Source organism: Neodiprion fabricii, chromosome 2 (assembly GCF_021155785.1).
Source record: "Neodiprion fabricii isolate iyNeoFabr1 chromosome 2, iyNeoFabr1.1, whole genome shotgun sequence".
NCBI lineage: Eukaryota > Metazoa > Arthropoda > Insecta > Hymenoptera > Diprionidae > Neodiprion > Neodiprion fabricii.
Genome location: NC_060240.1, coordinates 35,847,812 through 35,869,262, shown reverse-complemented (window position 1 = coordinate 35,869,262; position 21,451 = coordinate 35,847,812). Strand labels below are relative to the sequence as shown.

The 21,451-nt window shown below is 35.7% G+C and overlaps 6 protein-coding genes across 6 annotated transcripts; 3 read left to right on the top strand and 3 right to left on the bottom strand.

The window, feature by feature from the left end:
* The first annotated feature begins 710 nt into the window (after positions 1 to 710).
* Positions 711 to 2,439, top strand: LOC124176000 (translocon-associated protein subunit gamma). Its single transcript, XM_046556753.1, has 4 exons — positions 711 to 1,006; positions 1,633 to 1,760; positions 1,852 to 1,943; positions 2,114 to 2,439. The coding sequence occupies exons 1-4, from the start codon at positions 877 to 879 to the stop codon at positions 2,316 to 2,318; spliced, it is 555 nt and encodes a 184-aa protein (XP_046412709.1). The 5' UTR covers positions 711 to 876; the 3' UTR covers positions 2,319 to 2,439.
* LOC124175996 (endonuclease III-like protein 1) lies at positions 2,200 to 4,414 on the bottom strand. The gene is made up of 2 exons (XM_046556748.1): positions 3,442 to 4,414; positions 2,200 to 3,345 (listed from the first exon to the last, which is right to left on the bottom strand). Exons 1-2 carry the CDS (start codon positions 3,967 to 3,969, stop codon positions 2,947 to 2,949), a joined length of 927 nt encoding a protein of 308 aa, XP_046412704.1. The 5' UTR covers positions 3,970 to 4,414; the 3' UTR covers positions 2,200 to 2,946.
* Positions 4,415 to 4,562: 148 nt separating this feature from the next.
* LOC124175995 (endonuclease III-like protein 1) lies at positions 4,563 to 6,337 on the bottom strand. The gene is made up of 2 exons (XM_046556747.1): positions 5,327 to 6,337; positions 4,563 to 5,108 (listed from the first exon to the last, which is right to left on the bottom strand). Exons 1-2 carry the CDS (start codon positions 5,870 to 5,872, stop codon positions 4,710 to 4,712), a joined length of 945 nt encoding a protein of 314 aa, XP_046412703.1. The 5' UTR covers positions 5,873 to 6,337; the 3' UTR covers positions 4,563 to 4,709.
* A 3,286-nt stretch (positions 6,338 to 9,623) lies between these two features.
* LOC124175997 (THO complex subunit 4) lies at positions 9,624 to 12,992 on the top strand. The gene is made up of 5 exons (XM_046556749.1): positions 9,624 to 9,994; positions 11,162 to 11,299; positions 11,558 to 11,705; positions 12,137 to 12,277; positions 12,456 to 12,992. The coding sequence occupies exons 1-5, from the start codon at positions 9,791 to 9,793 to the stop codon at positions 12,572 to 12,574; spliced, it is 750 nt and encodes a 249-aa protein (XP_046412705.1). The 5' UTR covers positions 9,624 to 9,790; the 3' UTR covers positions 12,575 to 12,992.
* LOC124175998 (ubiquitin-conjugating enzyme E2 S) lies at positions 12,731 to 17,488 on the bottom strand. Its single transcript, XM_046556750.1, has 5 exons — positions 17,288 to 17,488; positions 16,979 to 17,126; positions 16,200 to 16,390; positions 15,552 to 15,680; positions 12,731 to 15,019 (listed from the first exon to the last, which is right to left on the bottom strand). Exons 1-5 carry the CDS (start codon positions 17,303 to 17,305, stop codon positions 14,867 to 14,869), a joined length of 639 nt encoding a protein of 212 aa, XP_046412706.1. The 5' UTR covers positions 17,306 to 17,488; the 3' UTR covers positions 12,731 to 14,866.
* A 579-nt stretch (positions 17,489 to 18,067) lies between these two features.
* Positions 18,068 to 21,148, top strand: LOC124175999 (ADP-ribosylation factor-like protein 6-interacting protein 1). Its single transcript, XM_046556751.1, has 5 exons — positions 18,068 to 18,352; positions 18,579 to 18,712; positions 19,280 to 19,517; positions 19,596 to 19,680; positions 19,858 to 21,148. The coding sequence occupies exons 1-5, from the start codon at positions 18,326 to 18,328 to the stop codon at positions 19,956 to 19,958; spliced, it is 585 nt and encodes a 194-aa protein (XP_046412707.1). The 5' UTR covers positions 18,068 to 18,325; the 3' UTR covers positions 19,959 to 21,148.
* Positions 21,149 to 21,451: the final 303 nt, after the last annotated feature.

Below are 21,451 nucleotides of genomic sequence, written 5' to 3'. Positions count from 1 at the left end.
AGTGCGATCTCACCGGAGACGCCCGTATCTCCACTTCGGCTGCTGAAGAGCGAATGAGTAATGACGCTGAATTACGCCTCGCCGCACGCGGTACTCGAGACCACCGATATATGTATAACTACACTGGATGGAGGATCGCGCTTTTCAGCGCGGCAAAAAATGAATTAGTGGAATGACAGGCGACACCTGTGACATAATTTTCGTAACTTGTCAAATGTCGTCACCATGGATGGTATCCAACCGCGGTTTGTTTGCTTTTATCAATGAAACTTAATGAACTTATTAATGAAAGCATATACAACTTTAACAAACGGTCTTAATGTTTAAATCTCGCGCGCATAAAATAGGTTGAGCCCTATAAGATGGCTACCGTACGCTCGGTCGTTTGAATTTAATTTTTCCCGCAACTACCGCTTAACCGGAAGACCTCGTTTTCTCGCTGTGAACAATGCCACCTTTCTCGTGACAAATTGTAGTAAATCACAAGTGTATTTTTGCAGCGATTCTATACGATTCTAGGTGCGTTGCTGGATCGAATATTCGTCTCCGACTGATTCTTTCTATGTCCGTGGCTCGGATTAACAGTCACACCTGGTGACGAGTAGAGAAAGTTCGGAGAGGACTTTTATTTGTTGCTTTTTATTTCTCAATCTGTGAAACGGGATCGAACCACACGACGCGTATTTCGTGTCTGGTGACTCGTGGTCGGCTGACACGTCGCCAGCTTCGCTTCCACACGGCAGAATTGGCGCATGCGCAAAACAGCTCTCGGCGCAAACGTCGCCAGTTACCAAACACACAGCGAATGTAGGCGAGTTGCGTGCAATTAACGTTTCTACTGAATTAAGAATTATCTGAAACAAACTAACGTTGAAAATGTCTGGGAAATCGAAAGCATTTACCAAGGAAGAGGAACTACTTCTCCAAGATTTCTCCAGGAATGTATCTACAAAGTCGTCTGCCCTTTTTTACGGAAATGCTTTCATCGTATCCGCTATTCCCATCTGTGAGTTAAATCTGACAATGTACTTACTTGATGCATTTCCAATTAAACTACCATGCGGCAAAGAAGAAACACATTTCTGTTGTACCGTATCGCTCTTTTTGAGGATTCTATATTTCATGTATAAATTCATTCTCGTTATCAATCATCACATTGTAACCTTTTCAACCAAGATAAACCAATCCAGATTTACAAAATTTAAGTACACATTTCTGCAAAATACAATATGCGCTGAAATCGCCTTGCGACCAATAATCATACGATGTTAGATAAATGTCTTCAAACCTCATACAAAAACTTGACAGTTTGGTAAAATCTAAAAAATTCCCCAAGCTACCATGCACTGGGTGTCGGTACAGTTACTTTCTTCATTGAAGCCGCTAATTATGAGACACTGTTGATGAATGCTCTAACACAAAGTGGGGCATTAGACACTTGAAATTATTGAAAGTATGAAAAACAAATCATGTTATTTCATTATTACATAAACTTTGAAAATATCATGTGTAGCGATGGAAAACAAAACTTTCGAGCTTGTATTGCTAAATTCGTATAAGCTATCTTGTAACTACTTTAAAGGAGAATACATCATTACTTGATTGTTAATTTAAAATTTGATTTAATTACAGGGCTCTTCTGGAGAATTCATCTCATCGATTTATACTCTAGCTTGATCTCCTTCGTCTTGGTGACAATTGCCAGCACGTACCTCGTCGCTCTAGCTTACAAAAATACTAAATTTGTTTTAAAACACAAAGTAAGTCTAAATCCTCCAGCACTAATCTCTCATTACTGAATTGATCTATCCATTTCGTACTACTACGAATTCCCTTTACTTTATATGACAGATTGCTGTAAAGCGCGAAGATGCAGTCACAAGGGAAATGAACAGGAAACTGGCTGAAGACAAGAAGATGAGCAAGAAGGAAAAGGATGAGAGGTAAGCGTGATTTTGAGCTAGTCCAAACTAAATAGAAAGAATATTTATAATCATCTATCTGGAATTATCTATCAAACAGCATTGTAAATGCACTTTTGTCAAAAAATTGAAATCATCAACTATAAATTTTTAACCCATATTATAAACACATCGTAATTTTTTTTCTACAGGATATTATGGAAGAAAAACGAAGTGGCTGATTACGAGGCAACAACGTTTTCCATATTCTACAACAACGCGATTTTCCTAGCGCTAGTTATTCTCTTATCATTCTACATTTTAAGGACATTCTCCCCAGCTGCAAACTACACCATTTCCATTGGTACAGCCAGTGGGCTTCTCGCCCTACTTTCCACTGGCACACCGTTGTCATAAAATTAATCGAGATTATTCATAATTAAATATTAAAACAAGACTTTTCAAATATCCAGTAAGTTCTGTTTCTAATCTGAATGAATGAGCAAAATGTAATAAAGGAATTCGTATTTATAATAAATTATATGCATTTTTATTATCGTCGTACCTTTTTCACCATACTACAATTCTAACTCCATTTATGAAAAATATAATAACGAATGACGTCGGATTTTCTCAGTAACTCACGATACAGTACTGCCAAAAAAATAAAGAATTTAAAAAAATACTTTGATAAGTAACAGATGGCACCAATTCCTCGTGTAGGTGATCTGACTGCTAATAACAAGGATAATAAAGCAACAATGAAATGTACGAAACTTCTTGAATAGGTCACAGTACTTTATAAAGTACGTAATACTGATTCCTAACAACTTGAAACAGCAAGACGTCATATCTAGAATATACTCTTATTGTACTTCAACAGCTGCTGTTTGAGTAGCATGCAAGTGAATGCATAAACTGCTCAAATATAAATATAAAATAAATGATAAAAGATCGCAATCTTCAATCTTTGGACCACTTCTTGTACCTACTAACTTAATTACGTTCACCTGTCTGACCCTTCTCTTTATCCATTCCAGGAAAATCATTTGATGCCATTCTTTTTACTGTAAGGACAAATATCTTTGTTCAAACACTCGATACATTTTGGTCTTAATGGGTTACAGATCGTTTGACCAAACACGACTAGAGTGCGGTTTATGTCAAACCATTCCTCTTTCGGAAGCCATGATTCTAACTGGGCTCTCGTCTCTTCTGGTATTTTTGTTGGATTCTGTACCCAGCCAAGCCGATTAGACAAACGATGCACATGCGTGTCTACAACAATTCCACAAACTTTACCCCATGCTAATTGCATGCAGAGATGACCCACTTTGGGCCCAACACCAGGAAGTTTGCACAAATCATCAATAGTCCTTGGTATATCTCCTGCGTACTCTGCCAGCAAAATGTCTACTGTCTTCTTTATATATAGCACCTTTCGCTGAAACGATAAGACAAATGATAAGTAGCAGTAGTATTAGTTTCATCAAACGGAAGTTCCAAGTATTAGGTAATTTAGTTCCGTTATCTCATGTACCTTCCAGAGACCAACTGGACGTATTAATTTTCCTAATATTTCATCAGGTGTCCGTTTAATATTAGCCGGTGTACAACCGTGATCTCTGAGTCTATTCATCGCTGCATGAGTTATTTCTTGCTTGGTTTGGCTGCTCAGCATCGTACCAATCAGAGTTTGGAACCTGAGAGTAGCATTTGGCTGAGGGCCGTCGTGGCGTTCTATTTCGTCACCAGGAGCAGTGATATTTTTCCGCATTTCCTGAATGTTTGCTAAAATAACACGCCAATCTTTCGGTTCCCATCCGCCGCTGGTTGACGTTTTTTTACTTTCTGTTGTTGGGGATATTTTCATTTTTTTCCCGTGCAAATTTTCGTATTCGACCTTAATCGGAGGCCGCTTTTTTACCGCGGCTTTTACCATTTCTGCTCCTTTTACACCGTCTGGTGAACGTTCGGACGTTGGATTTAATATTTCACCGACTTTCTTTTTCATCGCCCTAGTGTACCTAGGCGACGCTAAGATGTTTAATTTCGAATTCACGCTCATTTTTAGTCTTGTTATTAAAATTGAGGTTATGACGGCGTTTTAAATATTACCGTTGACGCTCGCACGCCCATTTGGAATGCTCGTATATTTGAGCGACGGTGATTTGAGTAATGGATACAAGGGCCTGAGGGCCATTCAAATATTTCACATGTTATATAGACCGGGGGGGGGGGGGGGGGGCAATCAATGATATGGCTACAAACCTTTGTTGAATTACAAGGTCCGGGGAGGGCCTAGGGAGGGATGGTAAGATACCGGTAAAACAAGGGACGAATTATTGAAACTGTACCGCATTTTGGACAATTACTTTTTTACCTGGAATAATTTGATAAAGGACTTGGAGTTTTTTTGTTCTAATACAAAGGAATGAGCTCAGCACAGTACAGTCGATCCTATATTTATAAAAATATACCATATATAACATGCACGCCTATTGCATCAGTTTCTTGATTTGTACCATTTGTACACCATATTTTAAACCGACTCATGCTAATCTGAATACACGTCACGGTATAATTTTCAGGTTGGCAGTAAATTTTAATTACCTGATATATCATGCAACAAAAAGAAGTGTTAGAAAACTTTGCCACGCATCTCGTAAATCTAGCTTTTTTCAAACATAAGCACAAGTAACACAAGAAGTGGAAGAAAAAAATTATAGAACAAGAAAACAATGTTCTTAAATATTCAAATATCTTAAACAAAACTTTTCAACACTTTTCACAACTCGACTCAAAGCCTTACTTTGCACCATTCTTCTTAGCGTAAGGACAAATGTTTTTGTTTAAACACTCCGAGCATTTTGGTCTTAAAGGGAGACAGGTTTCTTGACCGAATCCTACTAAAATGTAGTTTACTTCTACCCATTTGTCTTTAGGGAGCCATGATTCTAGCTGAACTCTAGTTTCTTCTGGTATTTTTGTTGGTTTACGCACCCAGCCAAGACGGTTGGATATACGATGCACATGTGTGTCTACTCCAATGCCGGAAACTTCACCCCATGCAATTTGCATGCAGAGATGACCCATTTTGGGCCCAACACCGGGAAGTTTGCATAAATCCTCTATCGTCTTTGGAATATCCCCAGCATACTGTGCCAGCAGGATGTCCGTTGTTTTTTTTATATATTCCACTTTTCGCTGAAATATTGAAACAAGGTCAATATCATTTTGTGAAAACCTTTTATTGGTATAAAGATCAGCACGAAGCCATACGGTAAATCTCGACTAGAGTAATATCGAAAGGTCTACTTGTTGCATTGGTGTCTCCAAATTATTGAATTTTTATACAGAGTTTTTTTAAAGGCTGTGGGATACATTGGGGAAATGAAAAGATGGAGTATGATTTGCTTGCGTACCTTCCAAAAACTAACTGGATAAATTAGTTTTCCCAATATTTCATTGTCTGTGAGTTTGATGTTTGCAGGTGTACAGCCGTGGCTCTTGAGTTTCTCCATTGCTGCATGAGTTACTTGATCCTTGGTTTGGCTACTGAGCATGAGTGCAATCAAAATCTGAAACCTGGCATCAGAGGCAGTAGCATTTGGATCGCTGCATTTGTGGCATCCCATTTCATCCACGGGAGCAGTACTATGTTTGCGCATCTCATAAATATTTGTTAGGATAGATTGCCAGTGTTCTGGTTCCCATTCATCATTGACCGGAGGTTTTGCCCTCTTTGTTTTTGGTAATTTTTTCGGTTTTGCCTCAGGTGGATTCTCGTACTCTACCTTAATCGGTGGCCGCTTCTTAGAGCCAGCTTTCGCAGGTTCTGATTTTTTCACATTAGAGGGGAAATATTCTGACACGTTTGTTGTCTGGTTGAATATTTCACCAATCTTTTTTTTCATCGACCTAGTGTACCTAGGTGAAGCTAAATTAGCGAGCTTTAACTTGTTGTTCATTTTGTAATTTCTTTTCGTATAGCTTAAGCTTATTTTCTGGGGTAACCAACTAAAATCTCAAATTATTTTGACACACAGGAGACGCCAAACTATCTACGCTGCAATTGGATCATCATTGAAAACAACAAAGGTAAATCTAATAGCCCATTTACGTCAAATATTCTCTATGAAAAATTCACAGCAATCGCAGATTAATAACAATACGATGATGGAAAGCCTGATCGATTTAGAAATTTTTCAGTCTCATCTCATGACACAATTCCTCACATATAAAAATTTAATTTGCAAGTTGCTAATATCGAATCGTGTTTACACTTTCAAGTTTCGCCGAAACACAACTGAAGCTTCCCTTGATCTATTTCTGACGCATGTTCTAGAGATTCGAATACGTCGGGAAAATTCATAGACCAACCAAACATGCTAGAAGTCCTCACGTAGTCGAGTAATTCTAGGGATCAATTCTATTTCACTTTTCACTATCCAAGCATTATGATTGGATGACTCAAATTTGCAAACTAATCAGAATGTTTGCATGGCGGGAAACGTGAAAAATGAAATTACGGAATCGATTTCCCTGAAGCATTGACTGAAGATACACAAAGACTGATAACCCTGGGTTAATTTTTGTGACAGTTTGCTGGGTCTGCCCGGGCTTGGATATATTACATTGACGTATCATTAACCAAGCTACTAACCACGCCGGTAAAAGAAGTTCTTCATAACCAACATTTATCGCGTGCAAGATGTTCCAAACATACCCTCGTCACCGTGAAATTGAAAAATTGAAAAAATCCTGTACATGAAATATCTACGCCGAAATTATACAACGGAAATATAAATGTCAATCAAATACATGAACGTGTATCGTTTATATTTACATGAATATATCAAATCTTTTACAGGCGCCAATAGCATCACTAGGATACTCAATTTATTTTTTCAGAGTTTTTTAAGTAGTAACTTTGAGCTGCAAATATTTTGGAAGAATTTTGAAATACCTGATTTTTAATTCCAATTGTTTGAAAAATGTTCCAACAAACTAATTCAATTTAGAATTTTGGAAAATCTCGAAAAACTTAACTTCCAGAAGCTTAGATGGGCAAATACATGATATTGGAAACGGCTCAAGCCGCGACGGGTAATTAACTATAGCCCAAAATTCGCAAAGAAATTAAAACTATTTAATCAGTCAACAGCAAATCGATCGCGTTGCTCAACTCGCTGTACCCAGTAAACCAAAGCGAATTGAAATGAATTGTGTCAGTCAAAAATGAAATAAAAACAAATTTAATAGAATCAACAGACCTGTGTGCCAATTCTTTTGAGTTCCAATTGTTTTGTTTTAATTCCGTTTTTAACATGCTCATTTCGTGTTGGTTTACTGGGTAAACACTTTTGGAGTTTTAGAATTTCAGCGAGGCTCTCGTGAGCTCATTGTCAGCCGCTACAGCAGGCTCAATGAAACTCATCCACAGTCGTGACATACAATGTATGCATTTCCACAATGGATGCCAACGCTGACTAAAGATGAACCTATATTTTCCTCGCCGCTCTCTACGAGTACGTAGATCTATTCCACCTCTCACGAATATGCTTTTATTCCATACTCCAGCAAGCCAATTTCTCACTCATTCTCTATCAAGTTCAACTCCTTTTATTTTCCAAGTTCTAATTACTCTGGAAGTAGCGATTCCAACATTCATCAAATCTCAGAATCAAGTTTCTACGAATAACAATTTCACACTCAACAGTGATTGATATCAAATTAAACTAGTTTTGGCCATCGATACTAATTCTTTTTTCGCCCGTCCATTCCTTGCATAGAGAAATAGAGAATAGTAGTCACGTGTAATGACGCGTAGACGCCGGTCTGTCTAGTCGAAGGTCTAGTTCAAGCCGTGAGTTCGACAGCCGTTTCTCGGAACTAGTTCACTACCCATAAAACGCAAATCGATTGACGAATGTATTGAATTATTTGTTTATAAATTTATAAATACGACAGGATAAAAGTCATTTTAACATAGAAAGTACAGACATTTATAGGCAAGCCAGTACGTATTTGAATGTAGAAGTAAAGTACAATGGACGCTATAGGTTTATGGCTCTGTCGCAGGGCCGAAGGGGAGATAATTATCCGAAATGGCTAGCTGCTAATCGCACCCCTGCTGGTGTCGAAATCAAGAGCACTGCGCGGCGGGGAGTCTCTTTACGTGACCGGAAACATATACAAATTAAACGTTCTTCGGGAAAGGTCAATTATTTTTTATGATAGTAAAACCTTGAGGTTTCTGGTGACGACTTTTCAGCTGGGCCCATCTCCCGCTGCGCTACAGTGTGTCACCACCCACCGTGTACGGCTCTCGTGATTGCCAATTAGCCATTTCGGACAATTTTCCGATCATCGGGCCCTGCGGCAGAGCCATATAACGTATTATATCTAGCGTCCATTGTACTTGCCTTGTCTATGATGTCTGTCTCGTGTACACAAAGCCATAGTTTTATAGTATACCCCAGCCGTATTCGATTACTTTTGTACGGAGGCCAGAATCCGTTATTTTTGGAACGATTTCCGCATTGGAATAAAACGTGCTTAATTCGGCAACCTAAAGAAACGGGATCCATAATTGTGCTAATCGTTCCGTTTCTATTCTTTTTCAGTTGTCGGGCAAGCGAAGGTGTAAACATTCTTCCACTATACCATCTTCTAAATCCTCGTTGAATGTTACCAGTAATTTTTCTGCAGATTCTCTTATTTCCTTAATTTATAATATCTTCAGCTGTTCTAGAAAACTGAATTTTTCATGAAGCTCTGCATATACCAACTGCGCCATTACAATTCTGCACTGAGACTATCATCTATTACGTTAAATGTATTTATCCGAAAGTCATCTCGCCCACTTTCAGTACTTGGGCTTTCATCTATTCTGAGTTTTATTTTCTTAATCCGCTTATTCTCCGTTTCATATTCTTGAACAGTTGATGTAGCCTTTACCGTCTCTTCAAAGTGGTCGAATCTATCGGCCCTATAGGTAAATTCGGCGCTGAGTATGAGTTATGTATTAAACATGTCTACATAAATTACATAAGGTACAGCATATAGGAATAACTATACATCTTCATCCTTTGATTAATTTTTTCGACTATTTCTCCTATCGTTTGTATCAAGAAAAGGTTTTTAACGCTGTTAACAGTTAACCAGGTGTATGTTTATGGTGCATGCATCTATTTAGATAACATTATTTTTGTCTATCTGATGGAGTTGGAATAAAATTGCTGAATTTGGCTAAAATGAATTTGCATAGTTGAAAAGTATACGGCGTCCTTACGGGGTCATATAAGGATTTCAGTCTGTTCCTGTTCGTCATTCCATAGGAAAATAATATTTAATTCTGCATTATTTGGGTACACGCGGTAAGTCATTCGGTTTTTGTCGCCTTTACGTACCGACAGCTTGCCGGCTTCAGTTGCGCGTGCAGGGAAGAGCGCAGATGGCGTTACTTGACGATAAATTAATCTCGTTCATTTTCGATTACAAAAATTCCCACAAGGCTATCAGTATTTATATACCTTCAGTTAACGCAAATGAAAAATTCCGAAAATTTTGATAGTGTTATTCGGAACTAAAACACATTATTATATTTTCATTTTACGCAAAATATTTATAGAGGAGTGGGGGGGCATACCTGGCCCTCTAGCGGCAGAGTTAGAAAGCTAACCAATCTGGTAAAAAGCCGGGCGGACGTCTACGGTTGATCAGTTTACGAACGTCCCTGCAGTTGTGTAGACGCGTCGCTCGTAAAAGCTCGTAGTAGTTTTCGACAGTCTTCGCGGTCTTGATCGCCATCTTTGACATAACGGGGTGAGGTTGGTTTTGTGCGTACGAGTCCACTGTTAAAGCAAAGAATTTATTACGTACAAATGAAGATGGTAGACAAAATAGAAATGAGTCTGGATGACATTATCAAGCAGAACAAAGGTGGAAGAACCCGGGGCAGCGGACGTCGTGGACGCGGAACAGCTTCGCCGAGACGTGGTATCCGAGGTGCGTCGCGAGCCGGCGGTGGAGTGATGCGCGGCCGAAGCCGAGGAGGAATTGGCCGCTCAGCCGTTCCATACACCCGGGTAATTATTAATTTTCCATGCTCATACTCAGATCATTCCAGATATTCCAAGTTTTTCATAAATTTATATCCGAGACGAAGTTGCTTTTTTCTACAAACACTCATCGGGCATCATTCGCCTGTGTGTATCAATGCATGTATGACCGCTAATTTCGGAACTGCACACATGCGGTTGTGTTCTTATTGCGGATATTATATCACGTCAATTTGTTTTATTTCTTTTTTGAATCTCACTTTTCCATACTTCATTCATCGTTTCCAAAATTACAATTACGTTATTAAAAACAAAATTAGGAACTGCAAAATGCAGGAACGCTACACTCCCAATACCAAAAAATTCTAAATTGCGCCATTTTAATGAGGGCGCCTGATTAAACGTGGTATCAATAAAATTTTCACGTTTGACCTTTTCAGTTAGAAAATGCGTTTCACTTTTTGATAGTTCTCCCACGGTGTAACTTTCTTGTATTACTTCATTGGCATAATTCCATCGTTTGTGAATAATACGAATAAAATAATCTTGATACTGCAGTGTCTATACTGGTTTCCAATTTGTTTTTGGGTAGTCTAAAAAGAAGCATACATTAATGGTTTTTTTTTTGTAAAATTCTACAAATATTTCATTCATGGTCAAACATGAACAATCTATTATATATGTTTAAAATGCAAATAGTTTACTTTAACCAGTTATTTTACAGATGGTTGTAGTTTGACCTCGTTCACTTGTGTGCTTCTAATCTTCTTTTAATTTTTTTCTTTCTCTTATAAGATACCACTATTATCCACAATATATTTTTGTTTACATCAAAAAGAAATCCATAAGATGAGTTGATAAATGCTACTACGATGAATTTGTCAGTCGGAATGTTTTCACCCAATTGAATAAACATCACGATTACATAGTTTTCTGTTTTTTGTGTTAGAAAATATACAAGTAATTGTAAAGAACAAGTAAAGTAAATGATATTCATAAGCTTCAATAAGTCTGTATGTTCAACTGTTAAATTACATGTATGAAATTGTTCTGTTTAACCTGATAACACACAGAAACACACAAGTCTCGTGAAGGTCTATTTAGAATGAATTGAATATATTCGAACTTTATTTAATTTAAGACTATTGAACCTCTCGTTCATCATAATGAGATTGGATTGTGTGTTAATTTTAGGGAGATGTGAACAGTGCTTGGAAACATGACATGTTTGATGGAGTGAAGAAAGTTGGACGAGGTGCAGTTGGTGGTACAGGCACAACCAAACTACTTGTTTCGAATTTAGATTTTGGGGTGTCCGATTCAGATATTCAGGTAAAATATTAATGCAATATATATCTAATATTTTCCAGTCTGTTCAACAACTTTTAGTTTCTTATCAAGAACATGTCTCTAATTTTATAGATGGTGATATTCATTAAAATCTAATTCTAATACTTAATTTGGGAGTTCAAGTTTTCTGAAAATTCAAATAACTTTTAAGTAGATCTCTAGTTGAAAACATGTAAACGAAATTTTTTGACAGTACTTTAATAATTAATTGAATTTTTTTTCATCTTAAATGACAACTAGGAATTATTCAGTGAGTTTGGCCCATTGAAATCAGCTGCTGTACACTATGACAGATCTGGTCGATCGCTTGGCTCAGCAGATGTTATATTTGAAAGAAGAGCAGATGCCATTAAAGCAATGAAACAGTACAATGGCGTGCCTCTTGATGGTAAGTTTTTTTTTCCTTTTAATATTTCAAGTTCAATTACTATACAGTCAAAATATTGTGCGATTTTCACTAATGCAAAAGTAATAGTGGAGGATAAATTCTTTGTAGTAAAGTATTAATACAGTTTTTATGACACATGCATGAAAAATTCGCATTTTGAGGACTGTTTTCAAACTGTAGAATGGTACTTTACACTGCTGACTTCAGAACTGCAGTATAAAAAATTTTCATGTTGCACTGTAAAAAATATCGTATGGAGCTCGAGTGTAAATTGCTACTCGGTCCATCTAACGTTTGTGGCACATCATACTTTCGGTATGTCGACGACCATCGAATCGTCTGTGCTGATAACATCTGTCTTACCAAACAACACTCAGTTCACGCCCATGCTACGCAAAATAACTACTTAATACTGACTATTCGGTCAACAGGTCGAGAGATGAATATTCAAGTAGCAACTTCAGAACTTCCAGTAACCTCATCTATCCGAGGAAGTAGACTCAGTGGTGGTAGCTTCGTACAAAGAGCCCAACCGCGCTTCAGAGGAGCTCGTGGAGCTAGTTCCAACCGAGGTAATTTACTGTTTACTTGTTACTCGTCTACCAATTATCTCAAAGTAGTTGATGCATTAGAATTTAAGTTTCCCAGAAGATCCCGTAATGTTAGTGTAGCGAATATTTTTTATATCATTAATACTTACCCACTTGCGAGTTTATTACGTCTAATTGGATGGATGTTTGTTTTCATTAGGTCGTGGAACCGGTGGTCGACGTGGTGGAACTAGAGGAGGTGGACGGACGCCAGCCAAAACTCCAACTGCAGAAGAGTTGGATGCAGAATTAGAAGCATACGTTAAGGAAGTGAAGTAACATAAGATAGCATAAAATTCTACTACATATATCTTCTTTCTCATTTAACGGTTCTTTTATTAATTGAAGAACGTAACAATCTCTTATTTCCAAATAAGTTAATAATCATGAAATTAATACGTGAGAGTAAAGAAAAAGATTTTTTTTTTGATTGTCTCGGAATGAGTATTTTTTAATTATGTTTGACGTTCTACTACTCATAGAGTTTAGATACCTAATAACAACTCAAATGCAATATGAAAAAGCTGCAGAGTAAAATCGTACCGTGATTTTTGGCATCCGAGGTAAAAAAAATGTCCATCAGACATGGGAAAGAATACAAAGTTGTGACATAATATAAAGGCTGTATGAATTTTGTATGTAATACCGTGCGTGTGTGATCATAAACTGAAAAATACACTCAAATTCTCCTTCAAAAGTTGTTATTTATCAAAGTACGTCATGTGCTTATAGCCCTTAATAAATATAAGTTGAAGGCAACACTGTAAAAATAACTTTAGCCTTATGTAAGTGGCGTTCGTATTATCATCATCCTCTTTAATAATAATCAAATTACGCAGATTTTAAGTGTAGCACATTTACAATAAAGTGGGTAATTGTTATAGAAACGTCTTAACAGTGTCGATAACGAAATTATACAATACACACAACATTATAACGTTTAAAATGCTTGTAATCATTTGTAATTGTATCCAAGATGATGATGAGTTTTTTTCACCATAGTGAACTATTGTCGTTATCAAATAATGACATATGCAAGATTTTGAGAAGAAAAAAATATGAGGGGAAAAAACCACCGCAAATAATTGAGCTGCGATGTGTTAAGGCTGTGAACATATAATTCAGTCAGGTCATCAGTAACTAATTTCTTTCTCAATAATGGCCTGATATTACTGGGTGTCGACGTGTATCTCCAATACACTCCTTTGACTCTCATAATGCAAGACTGATCAACGAAAGACTCTAAAGTCGATTTAAATAAATAGAAAAAAAAAAAAATACAACTCATACCTCGTTGTTTATTCAACATCATCCCCGTCTCATACCGTGTAGCATTACAAAGAGTAATAGCTAATCCTGAATTTATAAGTGATAAATGCATCTGTCGATGAACAATTTTTTTGTCAAGAAAGCTAAACACGTCATTGGTATTTTTCCGTCAATTTTGGTGCATTGTGAATATCTGTATAAAAAATTGCGTTAGTGCTACTTAACTGACGTGTATTTGGAACAGAAGTATTACGATATAAATTATGCTAACGATTCAAGCACATTTTATTCCTTTGTTCAAATTTTGAAGCACAATTAGAATTACCAAGCTATGTTATATATTTTCACAAAGTCTACTTGTGACATTGAAATCGCTTTTACACACAGTGGCTTCATTCAAGCAAATAATTTCAAGCACAAACAATCCGTATTGATTTCACTGAATTTGATCAAGAAATGCATCAATCTATCTTGGAACTATGGAGAACTTCTTGACCAACACTTTATCTATCGAAAATATTAATTTTTCATCAAATTTTTCCATCTCAATACTTGCGTACAAATATATTCCTCAAAACGGTTCCAATCTTTTTCAGATTACTTGCTTCACTTTTTAGAAAATCATAATTTTTTCATAAAGACATTTTTATTACAAATCACATGATTATTACTACGCTTCAATAGAGTTTTCTCTTTTAAGAATGAAATAAATTTAACAGTTATATGATATACACAATAATAAATTTTTGCAATTGATAGAAAAACGAAAAAAAGGGTACATAATTTTGTATACAAAATTGCCTAATAGAGGACTGATCTGTTCGATGACGATGCACATGTATATGTGTAACATAAACTTTGGAATCACGTGATAATATGTAATAGGTAAGATTCTGAAGATACAAGCTTATATCTAATTTAAATAATCTAGAACATCATATCATACTATGTTAGATTCTGTACATATTGTATGTAAAAATATTTCTTAGCCCAAAGATCGTACATGTATGAACGACCAGATGGTATTGCCTAAATTATTTTTGCACTTGTAGATAATTATGTCGTACAATTGAACAGAAGTTTAGCATTTCCTCACTTAGACTCTCAGCCAGAGTTTATATTTTCATTTTATCTCTTATGGATATTTAAATTCTTTCTAATTACTTAATAACAAGGTCAGTCATCTCTATGTAATAAATTTTTAATAATATGAAGTTACTGTGTACAATGTATAAGACATCTTATCCACGCCAGAGTTTTAAATGATCAAAAACGGGGGGTTCAATTATTATTACTATTCTTTCATAACCGTTTGAGTGTTCTTTTTTTATCTTTTAAGATTTTTTTCTTTTCCGCAGCAAGTTTTTTATCCCCGGCGTGCTTTTTGGGTAGAGGGCCACCCGCGTTGGTGGAAGCGGAACTTTCGAGACCAGCCTTGGCTCCTTTTCCACCACCCTGTTTTAGAAAAATTCATGAATTATATAGATCACTGATGTGTTTAATAATACGAAAGTGACTTAATTTGGTTTTTGTTAAGTATGAAAATAGTTTTGTAAATAATGACTACATGCTATCTTTAAAGTCGATTTGAAGATTAACTTATCCCTTCACAATGCATCATGGAACCGACGCTATTTTGGTTTAGAAATTTTAGATTATTTTTTCCATATTCTTGTGAAATAAAATCAAAGTTTTTGATGCTGGAAATGGAAAAAAATTGATTGACTTTACAGGCATTTTTATAGAAAAATTAATGAAGTAAAATCTTAAAATCAAGAGTTAACTTACATTCAAGGAAGACTTATATTTGAAACAATACAATACATCTATTTTAAAGATAAAATGATGCCAGTAAGGGAGGTTGATCAACTGATTCGATAACAGACAAATTCTAATTTTGGTAAATCCTCAATTTCGAGATTAATATTGCAATGACTTTTACACTGATGCTAAAACAATACTGGCTGAAACGGTGAAGATAACTTACCTGTGCATGGATTTCGGTCATCATTTTAGCTCGTTCCGAATAATCATCATATCTTTCTAAAAGTAATTTACCTGCCTCTTCATTCAAAGCTGATTCAGCATTGGGGACTATCAATAGACATTTTACTGTCTGAAAATGAATCCATCCAAATTTACGTGTTGGGTCAAGTTTTGACTCACTGCTAAGTAAGACTCTATTTTGTTAGTGTGTAATGCTATGGAGTCACAATCTTCAACAATTTATCGTGACCTCAAAAGTACGATAGTTTGCTCATTATATTGAGTGTGCAATATTGCACAAATTCATGATGCAAACATTTTTGGAAACAAAACCTTTCGTAAGTACAACAAAACATAATTATCAATTTTGTATATAAAATTAAACTTGATCTCACTAAATCTATAAAGAAGTCAATGATTGATCCATTTATCACTACTAGAACATATGATGTAAAATGGTATTCTTGAGTTAAAAGTTAGTACACATTTCTGATTACAGTGTACTTTTTTCAGTTTGAAATTTGCAGTCTGAGACATATTTCGAGACATAGATCTTGAGATATTTGTTAATATGATAAATTTTCCTCAGAATCACTAGAGAAGACATTCAAAATTATTCTAAAATTACATATATTGTGTACTTTCATACCAGCAATATGTGCTGTATTCCGAGATCTGATTTCCAATCCTTCTTCAAAGTGTTAACGCATATTTCTCCATTTTTAGCGACGTTGGGATGAAAAATTTTTGTTAAAAAAAATGCTTTCGGCGGTCCCTGTGGAAAATCTTTTCCCAAAGCAAGTTTTACTCTGAAGAAACCACCAGCATAAGGAGTACCGGCTGTAATACAAAAATATGAATATGTGTAATATTTACTCGACAAGTACATATTAGACCACATTCTTTGAGTTCCAACCGTTAATTTCAATATGTCACAAATAATGTATTATTCTAACGAAACTGTTACAAAAGGGAATGGTAATTTGATGTTCGACTAAATTTCTGCTCTGCAGAATGTATGTTATAAAACTATTATAACATGTGAAAAACGAAGTATGTACCTGTAAAACACTTCGATTCATGTATACCTATGGATGCATTTAGGTGAATGTTTCTGAAGTATTGGTATATTGAAAAAAAATTTCTCAATAATACTAATCAATTATGGACATCTAATAATCTTTTCAATTATAATCATACGAAGCTGTGTACCTATTAGGCATTGCCACTTACATAAAGATACAGTTAAGGTGAAAGCAGTGTAGAAAGGTAGAGACAGAGGACCATGTTACGCCAAAACCACAAAATCTACCGTAATGAACAGAACAACGAAAAATTTCTCACGTATCATTTACCGTAAGGATTGAGGTCAATGTTATTGGGAATTAGGTTAAAAATATTCGAGATTGTGAGTAAAATCCAACTCACCTGGCCCCTCAATGACAGCCTGAATGTCTGTAACATCTTCTTCATTTATAATGACTCTGATCCCTTCTGGAGGTTGAGTGGAAAGATCGCTCATCTCCTTGACTACACGGCGTATTATTTGTGGTGAAAGATTCTCAACGTTTGATATCTGAAACGAATGCCGAGGGTTCGACAGAAATTGTAATTAAAAAAAGCCATTCCACCTGATCTCAGATCTGGGCAGTAGTAACGAAATGTAAACAATCAAGTCGTTTCCAACATATTTAATTTGGCTACTCGGTTGGAAATTAATTTTCTGTTGGTACTCACCGAACTCATCGTAGCCATATCAGTAAAATTTTTACGGAAATTCGCAAGTGGAACCTCGGGACACCAGCAATTAACCAGTATTACCAGAATGAAACGTCTAACGTCACAACATCAGCACCATCAGTGCGGCATCGCCTGCAATAACCAACATTTTGAATTCTCGACCAATCCAGTGCCCGTTAACATGTATTGCCGTCGTGTATATAATCGCTACACGGATTCCATCCAATTACAGACTTCTGCAGACCTGCCGCCACCTTTGAGCGACGTGATAATATACAGATATACTGCATCGCAGCCATTTCTCAGCAGGTAACCCGTATATCCACATCCGTTACATCGTTAACTGAAATAATTTAAGTCAACGGTTATATCCAAGCAATGGGTGGAACTGCCGCAACACTACCGCAAACGGCCCTTAATTAACCCGGTATCCTGCGTAGACGCACATGCTCCTTACGAGGATAATTAGAAATAAGAATAAGACGTGTAATAAATAAATAATACATATTGAATCAATTATTCGCTTAACCCCTTTTTATACTTGATTTCTAGGATATTAATCATTAAACAACTCGGCGACGTAAGTATATTGATGAAAATAGAAAACTTGATCGCTATTCGAAGTACATTACCCGTAATCAATTCATACTTGTTAATAAACAATATATACCGTTACGCCATTGGTTGGATCTGTTAAAATCAACCAATTACATTGTACGTACTACATCGGTATGTTTCAAAAGCGAGGGTAGGTCTGTTAAAGCGATTATAGGTTGACGAATTGAAAAAAAGTGAAAACTCATATGAAATGTCTAAATTATTAGAGAAATTACAGGAAAATTGAGTGACGAAATACAAAACTTACTGTATGAATGTAAAGATTTCTTTGACTCCGGTGTATTAATGAAGAGTTAACTTCCGTTCAGATCACACGCAACACACACATATTTGTTTGTCGCACAAATACTCCTGTTATTTGATTTACGTTCGTGAACTGTTCAAACCCTGCAAATAATATTAGAAACGTAAAATAACATGCCAGATACGCCAGCCGCCGAAAAGGTGAGTTTATCAGAGTTTTGATACTCTCTAAGGAATTGCTTGTATGCGTAGGATTTTATTTATTCTTTCAAGCGAAAAGTACCTGCAGGTAATTAATGTACTGTTGCGCGTATATGCTTTGTGGGGTACCCTCCACAAAAAATCAATCAAGAGCAATTCTAGAACCATGTATACCTCACGTATGTAATTCTAGTTACGAACCGTGAATGCATGAAAATGTTTTTAGGACAAACAAATGAAACAACTGAAGCGACGCATGGAGTGTTGGCGAGAGGTTATTCTACCCTTGAATTCAATACTCCTCTGGGAACAGTCCTGGCATCCAGGTCTCATTCTTGGTCTCACAACTTCTACTTTTCTGTAAGCTTACAAACCTTATATGAACAATGTGTTCATTTTAAAAATCCCTCAGTAAGTAGGAACAAGTTTAATTGAATAATGATGTTTTCTCATTATGTCAGCACTTTGCATCTGCAAATTTCATCTGTCAGTTTATTTCTGTTCTGCAATAAGAATTTATTCATTGTCAAACTGCTTCCAAATCGCCGATCATTGCTTCGATGTTTTCACAGAAAATTTTGCAGGCTATTTTAACTTAACAGAATAGTTAATATCATTTATCTCTTGTTTTTAAATCCACTTACTTCCTGAAGTTGAATTAATTCGGTTAAATATAAATGTGCAAGAAGTTAGAAAACCACTGATTGTCTCGCTATTAAGAGGTTGAATTTTAGTATTACAATTGTTCAAACGAAAGTGAGCAAACTTCACATCACCTTCGTGTGGGATCATTGTACACTCGTGAACCTAAAAATTCGAAAACTTCACTTAATAAGTTCAATTTTTAAACCAGCGTGATCAAATTGTAAAACATAAACTTGAATAAGAAAAATTTTAAATACAATTTTTTTTTATAACTTGTTTAAGGTTGATGTGGTTCATGGAGCCTGCCATACTTACAGTCATTTCTGTAGGTCTATTAATAATGGCATTAAGCGATTATCTGGGACCAATATTGATTTCGACATTTTGCTCCACAAATAGTTGGACAGGACAAAAAGAACGTAAACTAGATGAAATCTGCCAAAGATTATCTCATGCTATAACTCAGTTGCAAAGTATATGGAGAACAGCATTATGGGCACGTACTAATCATGCCAACATGGTATGTAAAACGAATTACTTCGACACTACAAAGTCACATATGTTTGAAGTAGCATAATATCTTTATTGTTCTTCACAGTACTATGGAGTAATAACAGCTGTACTGCTTGGATTTGCATTGATTGGAAACACAGTCAACAATTTGTTCCTGATGTATGTCATAGGTATGTATCATTTCACTTATTATACATCTATTTGTTACTTGAAAGAGTTATATTCTATCGTCTATCTTCGATATCTACTCAAAAGTCTTTCATGTATTTCCAAAATACGAGAAGATTAACATTTCACATAATTCCGTTTATGTATCTAATTGTCTCGTGTGTTTTCTAAATTTCTAGTAAACAGTCTCCTTCTTCTACCAGGCCTCAGACATAACGGAAGGATGCAAAAACCTATTAAACTTATATGCAGCTATCTGACGCGTCCCAAGATGTCTTAATTAGTTTTTCTCCATGTCTGAGTAGGCAGCGTTATGCATTTGTTGTTCACATAACACAGATTGAAATACTTATGTTCCCAATCGCAATTTATTTGCTTGCATGTATTTAAGCCGACTCATGCCACTTTAAATGCTCATTCAATATTTGACTGATACTATATTTATTCTTTACATTTCATTGATAAACGACACAAGCGATACTGTAATACTTGAACATGTATTAACCAAACTGTGAACCAATATAAATTATTATCTGACTTGTACCTAATTGGCAATGTACGAATTGGGGAATATTTTATGATGTCACATATAGTCGCTACTATCGTTACGTAACGTAACGTTTATACTGCAATCACTTGAGGAATGATGTACTATGTGTATAGTACTTCTAGAAAAAAAAGTAAACAAACATCATCTCTAAACTGTTTCAAGTTTGAAGACTAGTTAATTTTAACCCTGAGTTGCCAAAATGACGTTGACCTATAACTCTTCTACCGATGTACGTAATTAACCTGATGTGGATGTTAAACGACGTATCTCACAGTGTACAGCCCAGACAAATATTTTTAGGGTTCAAAATTATATTATTGCCAGATTTTTCCATTACGATATCATTATTTAGTAATTGGGATAGTAGTGCTGGTAGTTCATGGTCACAATTTTCAGCACAAATTTTTTTTAAATCATTTCCTAACATGCAACCCCTTCAGTGTTCTGCTGTATACAAAGATTATTTTCTTTACTTGAGAGATTATTGACAATGATTGTCACAATAAAATTCAATCCCCATGCTTGAACCAAACAATTCTATTGTCCCTGAGTATTATTATTATTATAGTTATAACAATTATTATTGCGACAATTACTTAGATATTTAACCAAGTTGGAGGTATGATATACGAAGTTCATGCGTAAGAATATAGTCATCTAACAATAAGCCGTAAAGTTTATATGTCGAAAATAAAAATAGATTACGTGCATAATAATTAATGTGTTAGTGTTAGCGAAATGTATGTAAACGCGAATAAGCTATCAACTTTTTTTTTTACATTATTCACCAATTTAGTGTTGTGCTGTGAATTTTTGTATTTCCAATATATGAGTATTCTCGCTATTTGCATTTTATGGTATGACGTATCTGTAAAAGACTTCACTTTTCTTAAATCTTAATAAACTGTAACACTACCATATCTTTCGTCACCAATTTTATCGCTCCAAGTCTCTGAATTTAAAAATTACAATAACAGTTCAAATCATTAGACAGCACCTTTATAAATTGCTGTATATTAAAGTGCAACGACTCATCAAAATTGTTATCCGTCTGGCGAAGTCCGACAACTTGAAAAATGTACTGATTTCGGTACATTCTTTGTTTCTTCAACCAGATGCTACAATGAAAGTTACTTACTTGATTCATTCTTACCTTTGGTGTGCAGTTGTTTTTAATAAGATGTTCTGTTACTGAGAACCGTTTACGTTCTTCACTTTCATAT